This window comes from Bos taurus, chromosome 4 (assembly GCF_002263795.3).
Source record: "Bos taurus isolate L1 Dominette 01449 registration number 42190680 breed Hereford chromosome 4, ARS-UCD2.0, whole genome shotgun sequence".
Classification (NCBI taxonomy): Eukaryota; Metazoa; Chordata; class Mammalia; order Artiodactyla; family Bovidae; genus Bos; species Bos taurus.
This window is the reverse complement of record NC_037331.1, coordinates 32,580,377-32,600,390: the sequence shown is the minus strand read 5'-3', so window position 1 is coordinate 32,600,390 and position 20,014 is coordinate 32,580,377. Positions and strand designations below refer to the sequence as shown.

General features: G+C 35.0%; 1 protein-coding gene across 4 annotated transcripts in view; it reads right to left on the bottom strand.

Annotated features, from left to right (window-relative positions):
• The window catches only part of RUNDC3B (RUN domain containing 3B), a 167,301-nt gene that overhangs the window by 131,071 nt on the left and 16,216 nt on the right, over positions 1-20,014 (bottom strand). For all 4 annotated transcript variants that reach the window (XM_005205269.5, XM_005205270.5, XM_005205271.5 and 1 more), the window contains 1 exon segment: positions 11,647-11,762. In XM_005205269.5, coding sequence (XP_005205326.1) covers positions 11,647-11,762 — 116 coding nt within the window.

Genomic DNA, 20,014 nt, shown 5'->3' with positions numbered 1-20,014 from the left:
AAGAAGTAAAACTGTCACTGTCTGTAGATGATATGCTAGTATATACACAGAAAACCCTAAAGATACCACCAAACTACTAGAGCTCATCAATGAATTTGGTAAAGTCACAGGGCACAAAATTAGTAAAGAAATCTCTTGCATTCCTATATACTAACAATGAAACAGCAGAAAGAAAAATAAGGAAACAATCCCATTTACTGTCCCATCTGAAAGAATAAAATACCTAGGAATAAACCTATGTAAGGAGGCAAAAGACCTGTAGTCATAAAACTATGAAACACTAATGAAAGAAATCAAAGATGACAAGCAGACAGAAGATATACCATGTCCTTGGATTGGAAGAATGAAAATACTGTCAAAATAATTATGCTACCCAAAGCAATCTAGACATTCAATGCAATTCATATCAAATTACCAGTGGTATTTTTTCATAGAACTAGAACAAAAAAAAGTTTTCAATTTGTATGGAAATACAAAAGACCCTCAATAGCCAAAACAATCTTGAGAAAGAAAAACAGAGCTGGAGGAATCAGGCTCCCTGACTTCAGACTATACTACAAAGTATACTACAAAGTATTTGGTCATCAAAACAGTATGGGACTGGCACAAAAGCAGATAGATAGATTAATGGAACACAACAGAAAGTGGAGAGATAAACCTATGCACCATGGCCAGCTAATAAGACAAACAAGTCAAGAATAAAATCATGGAGAAAAGACAGTCTATAATAAGTGGTGCTGGGAAAACTGGACAGCATGTAAAAGAATAAAACTAGAACATTCTTTAACATCATACATAAAAATAAACTCAAAATGGGTCAAATACCTAAATATAAGATCCAGACACTATAAATCTCTTAGAGGAAAACAGGCAGAACACACTATAACATAAACTGGAACAATATCTTTTTGGATCCACCTCCTAAAGTAATAAAAACAAAAATTAACAAATGGGACCCATTTAAACTTAAAAGTTTTTGCACAAAAAAGAAAGTGTAAACAAAATGAAACCATTTTCACAAAATGGGAGAAAATATTTGCAAACAAAGAGACCAACAATGGATTAATCTCCAAAATACACAAACAGCTCATGCAGCTCAATATAAAAAAATAAACAACTCAACCAAAAAATAGGAGGAAGATCTAAACAGACATTTCTCCAAAGAGGACATATAGATGGCCAAAAGCACAGGAAAAGATCCTCAACATCACTAATTATTAGAGAAATGCAAATCAAAACTACAATGATAACCTCATACCAGTCAGAATGGCCAACAACAAAAAGTATACAAATAATAATGCTGGAGAGGATGTGGAGAAAAAGGAACCCTCCTGCACTGTTGGCAGGAACATAAACTGGTACAACTGGTCAACTGGAGAACACTATGGAGGTTCCTTAAAAGAATGAAATATAGAACTACCATATGATCCAGCAATTGCACTTTTTCCCACAAATCTGGAGAAAACCATACTTCCAAAAGATATATGCACCCCAATGTTCACTGCAGCACTATTTACAATGGCCAAGACATGGAAGCAACCTAATATCCACTGACAGACGAATGGATAAAGCAGATGTGGTACATATACAATGAAATATTACTCGGTCAAAGAATGAAATAATGCTGTTAATAGTTTCAATGAGTAATAACCAAGAACAGACTTCACTGCCAAGGAGAAAATAAACTTTGTATCTACAGGACCAAAAATGTATTTAAAAACCAGGGCTACAGGATGCAAATGGGTGAATTTATGTGTAAAAAAAGGGGAAACTTGGAAAAAGGGAGATCTAAACTTAAAAATATATACATAATATATGATATACTGTATTACCTAAATATGAATTTATTAAATAACAGTGATTATATATTATTATGTGTGATATAATATCCAGATATATATATACACACACACACACCCCTGAGTATTTTTCATTTTTAAGAAGTTTTATTGGCATATAGTTGATTTACAATGTTGTGTTAGTTTCTGTTTGTCCAGCAAAGTTAATCAGTTATACACAGAGCCACACTCTTTTAGATTCTTTTCCCATATAGGTCATTACAGAGTACTGGCACCACTGTTTCTTATTCATCTTTAATTGAAAACCATCTTTTCAACTCTCCAGTCTCATTACTACACATAAGCAACGCTCAAGTTCTATATATATATATATATATATATATATATATATATCCCTTTTTCCCCTACCATGACACACGGCTTGTGGGATCTTAGTTCCCCAACCACAGATCAAACCCAGGACAGTGGCAGTGAAAGCACGATGTCCTAAGCCCTGGACCACCAGTGAATTCTCCAGTCCTATAGATTCTGCTTGCACAGTACCTCTGTGTTTTCATTTCAATTCCCTTTGCCATCCAGTTCAGACTCTCATTACCTTTCAACCAGACTTATCTTAACAAACATTTCTGACTCCCTACCGCTAAGCTCTCCTAACTCTCAAAGTGTCTAGATATTGTTTCCAGATTAATGTTTTGATTCTGATATATTCTTCTGAAACACTTTGAATAACTTCTTACACTATTTTGTCCAACTTTGTAAACTTCAGGTAATTCAAAGTGGTTCAAAAAGTAATCCCAACTTATCTTTCTACCCTTATTTTGCCCTTCTACATACAGAATTTATCTGGGCAAAGCCAAAGAAACTCCTCAGTATTTCCTGGACATAACTCATTTCCTCTCTCCATGCTACCTATGATTTATTCCTTATATTCAAATGCCTGCATCTTGACCTAGACGTCTCAAATGAAATCTCTTTCAGAAGTTTTTTCTTGATCCCTGCCAACAGAGGAAGTCTTGCCATTTTTGACTCTTCCAGAGATCTGAGTATTTTTTAATTACATGACAATAGAAACTATCTAAGAGGAACTAATGAATACTTCCTACTGGTGCCAGACTTGTTTACATCACATCACACACTTTGACCATTAAGCTTAACTGCTCACTCAAATCAACAACAAAGGGTAACGATAACTTTCAAAGAAGAAGAGAAGAGAAAAGTTTGGAACTCTCTCTAGAGACAGCAAAACTTTGTCCTTGGAATGGAAAGCAGGAATTAAGGAAAATCTTCTCTCCTCCGAACACAAAAGTAGAAATACTAGATAAAATATAATAAATACACTTTTAAACATGGCAAACACAGAAAATAAGAGACTCTATAAAAACCCTAAAACTGAATGCATCAACATAGACTCAAAATACAGAAAGCAAAAATAGACATATCTATAAGAATAACTTAATAAATTCATCAGGATAATACTTTAAAACTTGTTATTAATAGATCAAACTGACAAAAATGTGACTAGTATTTGAAAAACATAATCAAGAACTGGAAAATACAAATTCTTCTCAATACAGAACATTTATTGAATCTAATAATACAACATTTATGGAAACTAATCATACACTAAGCCATTAAGCAAATCTTATAAATTTCAAAAATATCTGCCATCCAGACCAAATTCTCTAATCAGAAGTCAAGTAACATAGAAATAAAAGTGAAAATGTAAAAGCTATTTTCAGAAACATTAAAAATAAACTTCCAAATAACACAGATGCTAAAGAAGAAATAATAAAAAGTAAAAATTACCTGAAAATGAATATTAGTGAAAAGAAAACATATCCAAACTTCTAAATGTAGCCCAAGCAGCATTTGGAGAGAAGGTTAAAAATCAACATAGGCAAAAACAAAGTTATTTGTTTTATTAGTCTATTTGAAAGACATAAAATTAACAAATCTCTGGCAATAGTGCTCATGAAAAAAAAGAGAAAAAAACTAATAATCAATATTAGTGGTATAAAAGGGGACATCTGTGTAGAAATAATACCAGGTAGTCACTAACAGAGCTTTTGTTTATTCTTTAAAAGCAATCTGAATTAAATGCAGGTGGTGCTCTGTATCCATGGATTCAACAAACCGTGGATGGGAAAAAAAAAAATTTAATTCCAGAAATTTCCAAAAAGCAAAATTTGAATTTACCAGGTGCTGACAACTATCTTGATGAAAGTGAAAGTGGAGAGTGAAAAAGTTGGCTTAAAGCTCAACATTCAGAAAACGAAGATCATGGCATCCGGTCCCTTCACTTCATGGGAAATACATGGGGAAACAGTGGAAACAGTGTCAGACTTTATTTTTCTGGGCTCCAAAATCACTGCAGATGGTGACTGCAGCCATGAAATTAAAAGACGCTTACTCCTTGGAAGGGAAGTTATGACCAACCTAGATAGCATATTCAAAAGCAGAGACATTGCTTTGCCGACAAAGGTCCGTCTAGTCAAGGCTATGGATTTTCCTGTGGTCATGTATGGATGTGAGAGTTGGACTGTGAAGAAGGCTGAGCGCCGAAGGATTTATGCTTTGAACTGTGGTGCTGGAGAAGACTCTTGAGAGTCCCTTGGACTGCAAGGAGATCCAACCAGTCCGTTCTGAAGGAGATCAGCCCTGGGATTTCTTTGGAAGGAATGATGCTAAAGCTGAAACTCCAATACTTTGGCCACCTCATGCGAAGAGCTGACTCATTGGAAAAGACTCTGATGCTGGGAGTGATTGGGGGCAGGAGGAGAAGGGGACGACAGAGGATGAGATGGCAAGATGGCATCACAGACTCGATGGACATGAGTTTGAGTGAACTATGGGAATTGGACAGGGAGGCCTGGCATGCTGCAATTCATGGGGTCGCAGAGTCGGACACGACTGAGCGATTGAACAGAACTGACAACTATCTGCATAGCATTTACACTGTATTAGGCATCATAAGTAATCTACGGAAGATTCAAACTACACGGGAGGGTGTGTGTAGGTTATATGTAAATACTATGCCATTTTATATGAGGGACTTGGGCATCTGCTGATTTTGGTATCCAGGAGGTCCTCAGAACCAATCCTCCAAGGATATCTAGGAACAACTGTATACCATATCCTTCAGAGGAGGTAGATGGCTGGTAAACGATGAAGACAGGGAGAAGGTTTTTTTGAAAAAAAGAATCTTAGCTTTTAACAATGCCATAAGGATGAACATGTGACTTATCTTTAGATCTCTTCGGTGAGCTTTGACTTTTTTTAAACCATTCAGTTGAATTCATCTATTTTAAGTGCGTCACAATGAAAGGAAAAATGGCAACTAACTAGACGTTAAATAATTAAGAGGATATAGAGGAAACTGACAACTGTAGAAAAGAATATAGAAATCAACAACCTAACTAGACTGATAAGCATTAAGCAAGTAAATTAGCCATTAAACTGCATTTGTGTATCCACACTGTCTTGTCCCTGCCCCACTCGACCCAGAGTTTCTACTGGCAAATTCTCCCTAATAGATTATTTCAAGATTATGCAAAATTCTTACAAGGATAATAAAAGATAAAACACCTTCATGTATTTAATGAGGTATATATAATCTTGATAACAAAAAAAGTACCAAGTATCAAACAGAAAAATGATAAATTTTGCTCATAAACTCAGAATCAAAGCTTACCACTAGGGCTGCCCTGGTGGCTCAGTGGTAAAGAATCTGCCTGCCAGTGCAGGAGACACAGGTTCGATCCCTGGTGTGCGAAGATTCCACATGCCGCAGAGCAACTAAGCCTGTGTACCACAACTACTGAGCGTGTGCTCCCGAGGCCAGGAGCCACGAGTACTGAGCCCACGTGCCACAACTACTGAAGCCTGCACCCTGGAGCCCACGAGAAGCCACTGCAATGAGAAGCCCACGCACCGCAACTAAACAATAGCCCCTGCTTGCCACAACTAGAGAAAAGCCCACACAGCAACTGAGAATCAGCAGAGCCAAAAAGGAAAAAAAGAAAAATCCTAAATCTTACAAAGTATATTAAAATAATACATGAGGTCCAAATTAGATTGTTCCCAAGGATATATGGATGAATAAACATTAGAAAAACTACTGATGCAATTATTCACATTAAAAAATTAAAGACTACTGGTTCCAGAAACATAAAGTAGATGCTCTCCCCTGCTAAATACAACCCTAAACCCTGACATTATGTATAAAACAAAGCAAAGAAGATTCTGAAGGTGGAGAATTTTAAAAAAGGACCGACTAGGGACCTTGGAACTCAAGAAATGACACAGCAGTTAAGTCCCTCTGTAACCTGAAAAACAGACTTGCTTTCTCCTCTCAAATTTTCTCAATTAAATTTGATGGTGGAAAGAAACATTGTAACACTGTCTAATGTGGTTCTAAATATATGTACAAGAAACAGCTAAAATAATTTATAAATAGAGGAGAGTAATGCTCATGAAGAAAGGTAAAGTTTTTAAGTTTCAGATTGGAAAATGATGATACCAACAGACCGTGACAAGTTACGTATATATAATACCTAGAGCAATCACTACTATATATACACACACACACACAAAGAGATACACTCAAAAACACTATCGATTAATAAAGATGGAATTCTAAAAAGTTTTGAAACAATTCACAGGAAATAGGAAAAAGAGAAATCAAAAGCAGAGGAAACAAACAGAAAAGTACAAAATAAAAGGAAACTTTCTTGAGTCTATGTTTACATCTTTTGCCAAATTTCAGAAATTTTCAGTCATTATTTCTTTGAGTACATTTTCAGTCTTGTCCTCTTTCTCTCCTTCAAGGACTCTGATGGCAAGAATTTTAGACCTTTTGTTATGATCCCACAGATCCATGAGGCTTTTTGTTTAAGTATCTTCTTTCTAATTTTAGATTATTTTGAGTCTCTGTCATTTAATTAGGAAGTTTCGATTGCTTTGTCTTCCAGTTCACTGAGTCTTTCCTCTTCCCCCTTCACTTTCCTACTGAGCCTAACCATAGAACTTTTCATTTTGGTTTTGTACTTTTCTGTATCAAAATTTCAACTTGTTTCTTCTTTTTATCTTCTATTTCTTTGCAGTGTTTTTCTATTTTTTCACTTGTTTCAAAAATGTTTGTAATTGCTTCAGTGAAGCATTTTTGTCATGACTGATTTGTGATCTGTATCAGTAATTCTAACACCTTTTATCATCTCAGTGTTGACATCTATTGCCTTTTGTTACACATCTTCCTGGTTCTTGGTATGAAAAGCCATCTTTGAATGAAACCTGGATATGTTCATACTGTGTTATGAGACTATGGATCTTATTTAAACCTTCTGTTTTAACTGGCTTTCTGTGACACTGCTCCAGCAGGGGAAGGTCACGGGGTGGAAGGCACCACACTTCATTACTGACATGTAGAGGGAGAGGTTCAAGCTTCCTGGGGGCCTTCACTGACATTTCAGGGAGGAGTCCTCATTACGCTGGGGTGGAGGTGGGAGTATAGGCTGGCTGACAATGCACTGGGAGCAGCCTCATCACTGCTGGGTGATGGTCCAAAGACATAACTCTCTAATACACCTCATTGCTGCTGGGTAGGGATCAAAATCCATGGCAACCCACTCCAATACTCTTGCCTAGAAAATTCCATGGATGGAGGAGCCTGGTGGGCTACAGTCCATGGGGTCACAAAGAGTCGGACACGACTAAGTGACTTCACAACACAAGGGATCAAAATCCAGGCTCTCTATGAACACAGTATGGGAACAGGTGAGAAGACAAGGCTCACAACCAGTGAGGAGGGAAGAAGTGCCAGCTCTCTGCTTGGTCTTCTCTGATACCACACTGTGGTGCTGCTGAGATACTCTGTTCTCATGAGGATGGAATTCTAAGTTCTCCACTCAGCCTCTTCAGGTCTGGGTTGGGGTAATGCCAGTTTTTCTGTAGTATTTGGCTAAAATGGAGTACACTGTGTCTAAAGAGTCTCCTATCTTGCCAGGGTGTTCTATTCCTTCTATTCCTGGTCTTTTAGCTAGAGACAGCAGATCTTTGTCAGACTGTGTGTGTATGGGCATCCTCCTGTTGATGCCCGCAGGCTACTGGCTTATCCAGTACTCAGTGTTGGATATAAAGCAAGCAGAGAATCCAAGAGACCTGCCACTATGCCATTCTTAAGGAACCAAAGGCCCTAGCCTTCTTCTCCCTACCTTTCTGAGTCTTGTGTGTTTTATAGGTCTAGAATTTAATGGGAGAAGTAGGGGAAAGTATGTCCACTTTATCTTCCTGAAAGTAGAAATCCTCCAAAATTTTATTTTTATAGCCACTTCATCTATCTCTAGAATGAATGATGAAGGGCACTTTCCTGGTGGGCCCACGGGCTAAGACTCCCAATGCAGGGAAGCCAGGGTCCACCCCTGGTCAAGGAACTAGATATCACATGCTGCAACTCAGAGTTTGCATGCCACAACTAAAATCCCACATGCCACAACTGAAAGATCTCGCAAAAGGCAAATGGCTCCCCTGATGGCTCAGACAGTAAAGAATCCGCCTGCAATGCCAGAGACCTGGGTTCGATCCCTGGGTGGGGAAGATCCCCTAGAGGACGGCATGGCAACCCACTCCAATATTCTTGCCTGGAGAATCCCGTGGACAGAGGAGCCTGGCGGGTCACAAAGAGTCGGACATGACTAAGCAACTAACACTTTCATACTTTCATATGGCAGCTAAGACCTGGTACAGCCAAATAAATAAATATTTTTTAAAAATAAATGAGAATGATTAGGAAAATAATACTTCATTTGTCCCTATCAAACTTGATTTCTAGCAACTGATTTAGAGAATCTAAAACATAAGACAAGCAACAGTTTAGCTTTTAGAAGCTTTGGGATTTTACTTGGCCTTTACTTAAACACAAACAAAAGTGTGATGTGGGAATCAGAAAGTCACTGTAATCTCAAACTCCAGCCAACACAGAAGTTAGCCTATCTGAAGCACTTTACTCAGCTCTGAGTACCAGATTTTAAGGTCCAGTAAACCACTGATAAACCCGAAGAATGAGACTATAGTGGTTCCAGAAGACTGAAAGAACTAGAGATACTTCACCTGAAGAAAGAAAAGGGGAACTAAGGAAAAAGGATTACGTAATAGCGACTTTTAATATGTATTAGGCTCGCAATTTTAAAAAGAGGCAGCAGAGCACGGTCACCTAAGCTGACTTCTTATATTATACATCAGAATTTTCTAACAATCTGAACTGCCCAAAAAATAATGAATAAGGCTGCTGTACTATCCTTTGTTCCCCGATATCAGAAGTATTCAAATGAAGACCGTATGTCCACCAGCTGGAAATATCGCTTGGTGGATTGCTTCAGTAGGAGACAGACTAGTGATTTTTAAGCTATGATTAATGGTGCTGCCTGAAGTGGTACTGTGGAGGTGGGGTGTGATTGCTGCTGAGCTGGAAAAATGCCTGATATTCCCACCCAGCTTCAACAAGACCTTCCACTTACATATCCAGCATCTGCAGTGACTTTTATTAAGGGAGGTGGAAGTGAGCTGGAGAAAAGGATTATGCTTTAGAGCAAAAGTTAAAAAATGACTGAAGTGAAGACATGAACTAAGGCTCCTTTGAACTTTCCATTCTGTGATCAATTCTTAGCTCACAGCTATATTCCAGAAAAGTAAGATCATCATCTCATTACAGCATTACTGCAGACGACATTAATATATGTGATTTTAAAAGTCTTGTTCTTTTGTTTATAATGGGCTGTTAGAATGAATGATGCTCCCTTTGCTACCTGTGTCAGTACAGCCTATAGTGGGCCTGGGGTGAGTTTTTGTTTTTCCTCTGAAAAAAACTGATGAACTAAATGCCTTTTTATTAAAAAAATTAAAAGTAGCTCCAGAAAAGTAAGCCTTGTAAACCCAGGAAATTATACATTTTAAACTTCTTCTATCAAGGAAAGAATAGAAAAAATTAGTTGTTACATTAACTAAATTATAAGTGAACACACTATATTATCAAAATAATTATATAACTTTTGCAAAACTAAAGGCAGTTTGCTACATATTAGAATAGCAAAAAATGGGCAATACTATATGAAACTTTCTAGACACCTGAATCTTTAATAAACTACCTCATCATGAAAGTTACAGATCATTTCATGATTCATATCCATACTAACAACAGAGACCACCATAGTTGATCTACAGGAACTTTTTTAAAAGCATGTTTTAAATTATTAATCTGGTAAGCTTAAAAAATTCACAGATTTCAGAATCATCATTCTTACTGTCACTCTAGTGGAATTCTTATCCATAAAATAACTAGAGATTGTATTCTCAACACAGCAGTCCACTGGCTTCTACAGAAATAACATTTATGGTGAAGAAGTCAGTCTAAAGGTCTACAATGTGTATTTTGCTGAGAAATGATTCAGAAAATGGCAGAGAGATGTGCCACTTATATAGCAGTGAGTCTACCCCATCACTCAGCATGGCTAGATCAACATGGTTTGTTTTCTTTGTAGTTTATGTATTTTGTGAACAAATTAAATGCTAAATGGTATACCAAATCAAGGGAATTGAGGTCTTATGATAAAACCTTTGTGGAACATTAAGATACCTCAAACATCACTGCATTTCACATGTTTTAAATATTATTTGTAAATTTACATATAAAGTTTTAAAAATGATAACACAATATAGTAACTATGAAAATATTTCAAAATATTTTCAGACACTTTGCTTTCATAAAAACTTATTTTCTCATAAAGGGTAACATGGAAAATTTAGAAAATAGCAAATAGCAAAACTAAGAAAAATAAATAAACCTTTAAATATACAGAACAATGAACTTTAACAGAAAAGCACCAGTGATTTTTACAGATCCCATTTTAAGATGCAAAGGGCTGAATGAATTCAGATTTTGTTACCCCATTTAACATGTAATTAAATTCAACCATTTATCATAAGCCTACAGGACTGCTCAACTGATTTAAACAATTATAGTAAAAATTGATGCTTTCAGCACTAAAAAGCAAAAAACAGAATTAACTTTCAGATTAAATTTGAGATGCTCATAAATTATATCACCAAAACATTACTTATTTGAAATTACTATACCATTAAGATCATAAAGATAATAAAAACTTAAGTGAAACCATCTAATGATCAAATTTCCTTTAGAGAAAGTAGGCAACTGAATTAATGTGATAGAGTTATCATTTATTACTACTAAAATTTATATACTACATACTATTTCTTGATGTTATCAGCTATATTATACAGATGTATATTTTTAATTTAAAAGTATCATATGTCTGAAGGAACACAGTTTTCATTTTTTCTTTTAAATTTTAAGAGATTTATGTTTCTGACATAAATACATTTACCAATGTTTAAGTCCAGCATCTCTTTTACATAGCTCTTTTTTAATCTACTTACTGCTAAAAAGTTTCCAAAGATTTTGAAATTTAATAAAGAAAAGATTAAGCAAACAACGCCTGGTGCTCCTCTGTAAACTGATTAAAATACCAACTAGTAATCTTTGAAGATGAGTTACCTTTTAATTTAAGCTTTTATTTTAATTACATATAGAAAGTGCATCTGCTTCTTGTATGTGGCAATTAATATTCAACATTTTTAATGCATCCTGGAAATGGGTATAAATTCAAGAATAGATTCTTTACCAGGGACATAGCCAAAAGATTAGGTGTTCTAAAATCAGTTTTTTGTTTCTCAAGATGCTGCAGTCTAAATCACACTAAACCGTATAATTTCTAAAATCTCAAGCTTGTTAATAACAGAACTGTTGGAAGAATAAGTAATACATTAGCGCTATTACCTTTCAGTCGGTGACTTAGAATCTGTTCCAAAATGGCTGCAAAGTTGTTAAATTCAGGAGAAGAATCATCAATTGTCTCAAAGCAGGACCGATCAATCAGGGTCTTCACAGAAAACCTATGGGGGAAAAAAATTATTATTGCTTTTAAGTAAACATAATTCATTCACTGAGTAAGAAAAATGGGAGGAAAGCAATCTAGAGAAATATTACAGAAATGTTTTAAAAGATTATATGCTCTGAAAACTCCATTTACTCAAATTCACTCTGTACACAGAAAATTTACAGAAATATCAGCCTTTTTGGCTTATATATTTACTATCTGTTGACTGCATTAAGACTTAGAAATAGTCCACTGTCCTCAGAGTCATTAAAATCAGAATAAACAAAATGACCTAAATTATTAAGTCCAGAGCCATAATACAACTTATGAGTTTAAGCATCAAACCAAAACGTTTTTACGAGTTTTGGAGAAAAAAATCAAGATAGGATTTGAGTATTCATGAAGTGTAGACCCCAAGTTTTTATGAACTACAACAGGAAAACTTATAACTCTGTAAAGTACACTGTATTTTTCCTTCTCTTCAGAATGCCCTTTGTCTCTATTTTTGACTGCCAAATACCAATGCATTTCCCAAGATTCAGCTTAAACGCCATCTTCTCAATGAAGAATTATCCTCTACATATTCCTAGCTCAAAGTAGCATCTTGTTTGTATCTCCTTTAAGAGATGATTACAACTTGTCTTACTGCTATTACTTGTGTTGTCTATCTCTATCTTAAAGTGAAAGTGAGTGAATCACTCAGTCGTGTCCGACTTTTTGTGCCCCCATGGACTGTAGCCATGAGCGCGCACACACTCACCCACACACGCGTGCGCGCGGGAGATAAAGGAGTACAAACTGTTCCTTAGTTTTTAGGCTTACTGGCAATGCTCATTCAACCAGGACAAAAAATACAACACATAAGTATAAAGGAAAATATAAAGATATTTGTTTATATGAGTTAAATAAAGGCAGTCCTCCCTTTGCATATGAAAATAGACTGTGCAAACTGAAATCATGCAGTGTGATCACAATAATCAATAGAAAGAATTACAATTATTCTCTTCCCTTCACAAATTTTTATCAAAACATTAAAAACTCTCTGCTGGCTATAATGCACAGGGAAATGGAAGAAACAGTCAAACATTATTTAGTACACTGTAATTTAAAACATGAGCAATATTGAGAATTAAGGGGTCTTCTTTGTAAAAAAAAAAAAAAAACTTATCTAGTACAGTTTGAAAAGTGTTTATTTTCTTCTCATTGTATAACTTAAAATATTAGTATGAAGAAAGTTGAGCGCCGAAGAATTGATGCTTTTGAACTGTGGTGTTGGAGAAGACTCTTGAGAGTCCCTTGGACTGCAAGGAGGTCCAACCAGTCTGTCCTAAAGGAGATCAGTCCTGGGTGTTCATTGGAAGGACTGATGTTGAAGCTGAAACTCCAATACTTTGGCCACCTGATGCGAAGAGCTGACTCATTGGAAAAGACCCTGATGCTGGGAGGGATTGGGGGCAGGAGGAGAAGGGGACGACAGAGGATGAGATGGCTGGGTGGCATCACCGACTCGATGGACATGAGTTTGGGTAAACTCCGGGAGGCCCAGGGACGGCAGGGCCTGGTGGGCTGCTGTCTATGGGGTCACACAGAGTGGGATACGACTGAAATGACTTAGCAGCAGTAGCAGCAGCATAGTACTATTTACAGCAACTGGAGCTCCATGGAGGAGCAACTATGTAAAAGGCACAGACAAAAAATAACTATGAAGTAATTAATGGAAGTTTGTCTCTTGTATCTAATAGACAAGTTAGATAAATACTACGTGTAATGCATGAATACCAAAAGAAATAAAAACAAAGTAAACCAAAATCAAATTAAAGCAGGGACTTGAAATCCACTTTTGTTTCCTCTGCCCTTTTCATTGACAATACACTAGAAAAGTGCTGTCAATCTTCAGCAAACTTTTAACAATAACAAAAAAGTTTAATGTTCTTATTTCATAAGAGAAAGAAATGCTAAGTGTTCCTAAAATGAATAAACAAAAGCCATATAGTCTCCACCTCCATCTTTGACCTGAAAAGAAGGAAACTTCTGAATGTTTCTCTCTAATCTTTAATAGAATAGAATGGAATATCTAACTCTGTAATCACATTCAAGGTAGCAGTAACCTACCTCAATTTCAAAAAAGTATAGCATTTAAAATAGTAAGCACACAGGTAAAATGAACTGAAAATGATATTTAAAGATAACAGAGTGCTTATTTCACCAAAAGGAGCTAGAACTCAATTTCCACCTGTAACAGCCTTGTAAGATCTCAGCCACTACTGTCCTCCAGGAATAACATAAAACTACCTAACAAATGCTCTTTGTAAAAGTGATAGGAAGGAAAAGTCATGGAGAGTTAACATATATATTTTTGTAGCCTCAAGAGCCCTGTACAGATCAATCAATAGTCAATAAAATATGAATCTATCATGTTGTTTTAGTAGATTATCTCCTACAGAAGACATTATGTGCATGACACAAATCTAAAATGGTGAACCTCGGAGCATCAGATTACTTGTAAGTCAACATGTGACTAAAAACCAAAACAAAAGCAAAGCGTAAATATCCTAAAGCATATCATTAGACACATTTTCTGTTATTTTCAAGCATGAAGATATTTTAAGGCTGAGAAAGCATTTCAAATAATTTCTATTATAACAAGGTTAAAATGAAGAAATTACTGTTTTCCAGCATTGCTTCATCATTTATAGCCTGCTCTTCTCCTGTCAACACAAATCAAAACTTCAGAAGGCAAATTAGTTCTTTAGAGTCCATGCTTTTACTTCTAGCTAGCCAAGTCTTCCCATTCAGCATTTACTTCTCCAGAATTATGCAGCTAGCTCCATTATGCCAGAATAGTGAGAATCTTTTCCTCCATAATCCAGTAACTAAGACATGTTATAAAAATCAAACCTGTAAAAAGAATTTCAGTACATCTAAAAAATATCACACAGATGCTGAGCTATTTCCTGATAATGATGACATTAATATTAGTCATCTATTTCCCAAAGAGTACTGATTTTAAAATAATGAAATGACAATTTGATGAATGTCTAAAAATACCAAATCAAGTCTAAGTAACAGCTTTCACATAAGAATTAAAAAGTAAAAAAATTTACATAAAAGGGTCTTTTAATTAAATGCTGTTTTTTGAAATGTCTGTCTTAAAAGATTCTCTTTCCTACCTTCAATGTTCAAATAAAATTTTGTTAGTGCAGAAATTTTAAAAATGAGTGTGACTAAAACCATCAAATTTAAGAAAGCAGGAACTACATTTTTCCCTTTGGAAACATATCAAGAAAGATGTTTACCAAAACTACATTTTAAAAAAAATCTTCACTACACCCATTTAAATTAATTCCTTCCACAGTAAACAGGTTTCTAACATAACAGTAACAACAAATAATTAAAGGCAAAAAAATGTGACAACAAAATCAAAAATAAAACAGCTTTTCCAGAGAAAACTAAAAACAGAGTTACTATATGATCCAGCAATCCCACTCCTGAGCATATATCCTCAGAAAACATAATTTGAAAAGATACATGCATCTTAATGTCCACAGAAGCACTATTTACAATAGCCAAGATATGGAAGCAAGTAAATGTCCATCAACAGATGAATGGATAAAGAAAATGTGGTACATATATACAATGGAATATTACTCAGCCATAGAAAAGAATGAAATAATGCTATCTGCAGTAATATGGATGGATCTAGAGATTATCATACTCAGTGAAGTAAGCCAGACAGAAAGACAAGTATCATACCATTGATATGTGCAATTTTTAAAAGAATGATACAAATGAACTTATTTGCAAAACAGAAAGAGACTCAGAGACATAGAAAACAAACAAGTTACTAAAGGGGAAAGATGGGGAAGTGATAAATTAAGAGTTTGGGATTAATAGATACATACTACTATATATAAAACAGATCACCAACAGAGACCTACTGTAGAGCACAGGGAACTATACTCAATATTTTGCAATAATCTATAAGGGAAAAGAATCTGAAAAGGAATATCTACATCCATATATCTGGATCACTGTGCTGTATAGTTTAATAAGATATTATAAATCAACTATACTCAATAAAAAAAAAAAAGAATCTCATTGCAGGTCCCCCCAAAATGACTTCATGAAATATCTCACTCTTTATTAGAAAAGTAACTATTAAAAGTAGAAATTCATCTTTAATATTTAAAGGCCCTGTATTAGTAATATACAAAGACGTATTCACATACACAGAGAAGAATCAAGTAGAAAAGAAATATATTTCCATCTCTTTAAAACAAGCTTACATAATCTTAACTATTTGTCAAACATGCATCAGAAAAATATTAATTTCACAAAATCAGATTTTCTTATCTATATTTTTATATTCCTTTATATGGAATTATACCTGAAGATAAACAAAGTACATTAAAGCATATAGAATCATTACATTTCAAAACCAAAAGGAGTTCAGAATAGCTATAATCATTTATGAGTGATATTTTAAAAAGTCACATAAGTATCTGAATTGTAAGAGAATTCTTTCCACTACTACGACACCAAATTTACAGGATTCCTTATAATATATTATTATTGCAAGTAGCCTTTACCAAGGGGTGACGTAACTATCCTCTGTCATTGCTGTATCTATAATCAATAATCTACAAGGAGATGGCTGCCAAGAGACATGATACAATCCACCCCAAATGTAAAATAGTGACTATGGATGATAATGAGCACCGCATCCAGGTATCTATTCATTGGAAAGCCTATTTCTTTTATTTTATACCAGAAACCCCTCCCAAATCTATCTGAATCAGCAATTCACCTTATTTTCTTTTAAAGTCTCATGACAGTTAAGAATTCCCAACAGTCATGTGTTTTCCCCCTTCATCTTTCCTAAAATTTAAATCTCCTTTATAAGTAGAAAAACACTTTCCACATACCCGTTTAGCAGGAGTCTCGGATTATCATCCACAGGCAAAAACCAACCAGTTGCCTGTTTCTATAAAGTTTTACTGAAACACAGAAGAAAAAAGTTCCAACCCTCTTCTCTGGAATATACACCCTGTAACTCAAAAGTCTCTTTTGACAGTTTACCACTTTTTTTTTTCTTTATAAATTTTGCTTAGTGTAAAAAAATGAGAGACAGAGAGAGAGAGGTATATTTTAAAATATTTTCCCCATATGTACTATGAAAATTGCTTGTAAAACAGAACTGTGAACACCTAAGACCGAGATATCATATTAACATCTTGTATTGCTACATAAGCAGACTGACAACAGCAGATTGCAGCACATGAAAAATAACCTGAAGCACTATCTTTCAACAAAAGGACAAGACAATTTTTTAAACATTTTTAAAATTTATTCTGTTATTGAAGGATAATTGTTTTATAGAATTTTGTTGTTTTCTGTCAAACCTCAACATGAATCAGCCATAGGTATACATACACCCTTCCCTTTAGAAGCTCCCTCTCCATCCCACTCCTCTAGGTTGATAAAGAGCCCCTTTTTGAGCTTCCTGAGCCATACAGCAATTCCCCCTTGGCTATCTATTTTACATATGGTAATATAAGTTTCCATGTTACTCTTTCCATACCTCTCACCCTCTCCTCCCCTCTCCCCATGTCCATAAGTCTATTCTCTATGTCTGTTTCTCCATGTAGCCCTGTAAATTAATTCAGTACCATTTTTCTAGATTCCATGTATACGCATTAGAATACAATATTTATCTCTTTCTGACTCACTTCACTCTCTATAATAGGTTCTAGGTTCATCCACCTCATCAGAACTGACTCAAATGCACTCCTTTTTATGGCTGTATATGTACAGCCATATGTACATTGTAAATATGTACCACAACTTCTGTATCCATTCATCTGTCGATGGACATTTAGGTGGCTTCCATGTTCTAGCTATTGTAATCAGTGCTGCAATGAATGAGATACATGTGTCTTTTTCAATTTTAGTTTCCTCAGAGTATAGGCCTAGGAGTGGGATTGCTGGGTCATATGGTGGTTTTAATCCTAGTTTTTTAAGGAATCTCCATACCATCTTTCACAGTGGCTGTATCAATTTACATTCCCACCAACAGCGCAACAGTATTCCCTTTTCTCCACACCCTCTCCAGTATTTACGGTTTGTAGACTTTTTGACGATGGCCATTCTGAGCAGCATGAGGTGATATCTCATTGTGGTTTTGATTTGCATTTCTCTAATAATGAGCGATGTTGAGCATCTTTTCATGTGTTTGTTAACCATTTGTATGTCTTCTTTGGAGAAATGTCTGTTTAGGTCTTTTTCCCACTTTTTGATTGGGTTGTTTGTTTTTCTGGTATTGAGTTCTATGAGCTGCTTTTATATTCTGGGCTTTTGTTTTGGGGGAGATTTTTGATCACAGTTTCAATTTCAGTGCTTATAATTGGGTTGTTCATAATTTCTATTTCTTCCTGTTCAGTCTTGGAAGATTGAACTTTTCTAAGAATCTGTCCCTTTCTTCCAGGTTATCCATTTTATTGCCATATGGTTGTTCATAATAGTCTCTTATAATCCTTTGCATTTCTGCATTGTCTGTTGTAACCTCTCCTTTTTCATTTCTAATTTTGTTGATTTGATTCTTCTCTTTTTCTTGATGAGTCTGGCTCAAGGTTTGTCAATTTTGTTTATCTTCTCAAAGAACCAGCTTTTAGTTTTATTAATCTTTACTATTGTTTCTTTCATTTCTTTTTCATTTATTTCTGCTCAGATCTTGATGTTTCCTTCTACTGATTTTGAGGGTTTTTGGTTCTCCTTTTTCCAGTTGCTTTAGGTGAAAAGTTAGGTTGTCTATTTGACGTTTTCCTTGTTTCTTGAGGTAGGATTGCATTGCTATACATTTTTCTCTTAGGACTGCTTTTGCTGCATTCCATAGGTTTTGAGTTGTCATGTTTTCATTGTCATTTGTTTCTAGAAATTTTCTGACTTCCCTTTTGATTTCTTCAGAAACCTGTTGGTTATTTAGAAACGTGTTGTTTAATCTCCATGTGTTTGTGTTTTTTAGATTTTTTTCTTGTAATTGATATCTAGTCGCGTAGCACTGTGGTTGAAGATACTTGATATGATTTTAATTTTCTTAAATTTACTAAGGTTTGATTTGTGACCCAAGATGTGGTTGATTCTGGAGAATGTTCCATGTGCACATCAGAAGAAGGGGTATTCTTTTGCATTTGGATCGAATGTCCTGAAGATATCAATGAAATCCATTTCATCTAATGTATCATTTAAGACTTGTGTTTCCTTATTAATTTTGTTTTGATGATCTGTCCATTGGTGTGAGTGGGGTGTCAAAGTCTACTATTATTGTGTTATTGTCAATTTTTCCTTTTATGTTTGTTAGTGTTTGTCTTACGTATTGAGATGCTCCTATGTTGGGTGCATAGATATTTACAATTGTTATGTCTTCCTCTTGGATTGATCCCTTGGTCAATATGTAGTGTCCTTCCTTATCTCTTATATTGTTCTTTAGTTTAAGGTCTATTTTGTTTGATATGAGGATTGTTAAAAAAAAAAAACAACTTTCTTTTGAAAGTAAAAAAATACTTTCTTTTGCTTCCCATTTGCATGGAATGTATTTTTCCATCCTCTCACTTTCAGTCTATATGTGTCTTTAGGTCTGAAGTGGGTTTCTTGTAGACAGCGTATATATGGGTCTTGCTTTTCTATCCATTCAGCCAATCTGTTTCTTTTGGTTGGAGCACTTAATTTATTTATATTTAAAGTAATTATTGATATATATGTTCCCATTGCAATTTTATTAGTTGTTTAGGGTTGATTTTGTAGATCTTTTTTCTTCTGTTGTATTTCTTGACTACATAAGTCCCTTTAACATTTGTTTTAAAGCTGGTTTGGTGGTCCTGAATTCTCTTAACTTTTGCTTGTCTGAAAAGCTTTTTATGTCTCCATCAATTTTGAATGAGATCCTTACCAGGTACAGTAATCTTGGTTGTCGGTTTTTCCCTTTCAGTACTTTAAATATATCCTGCCATTCCCTTCTGACCTGCAGAGTTTCTGCTGAAAGATCAGCTGTTAAACGTATGGAGTTTCTTTTGTATGTTACTTGTTGCTTCTCCCTTGCTGCTTTTAATATTCTTTCTTTGTGTTTAGTCTTTGTTAGTTTCATTAGTATGTGTAGGACAAAACAATTTTTTACAACTTGTTTAAAATTAGAAAGTATTCAAACAAAAAAAATTTCCCATCTTAAATTAATTCATTTGATTTCTTATATGAAATAATTTCCAATTAAAATCA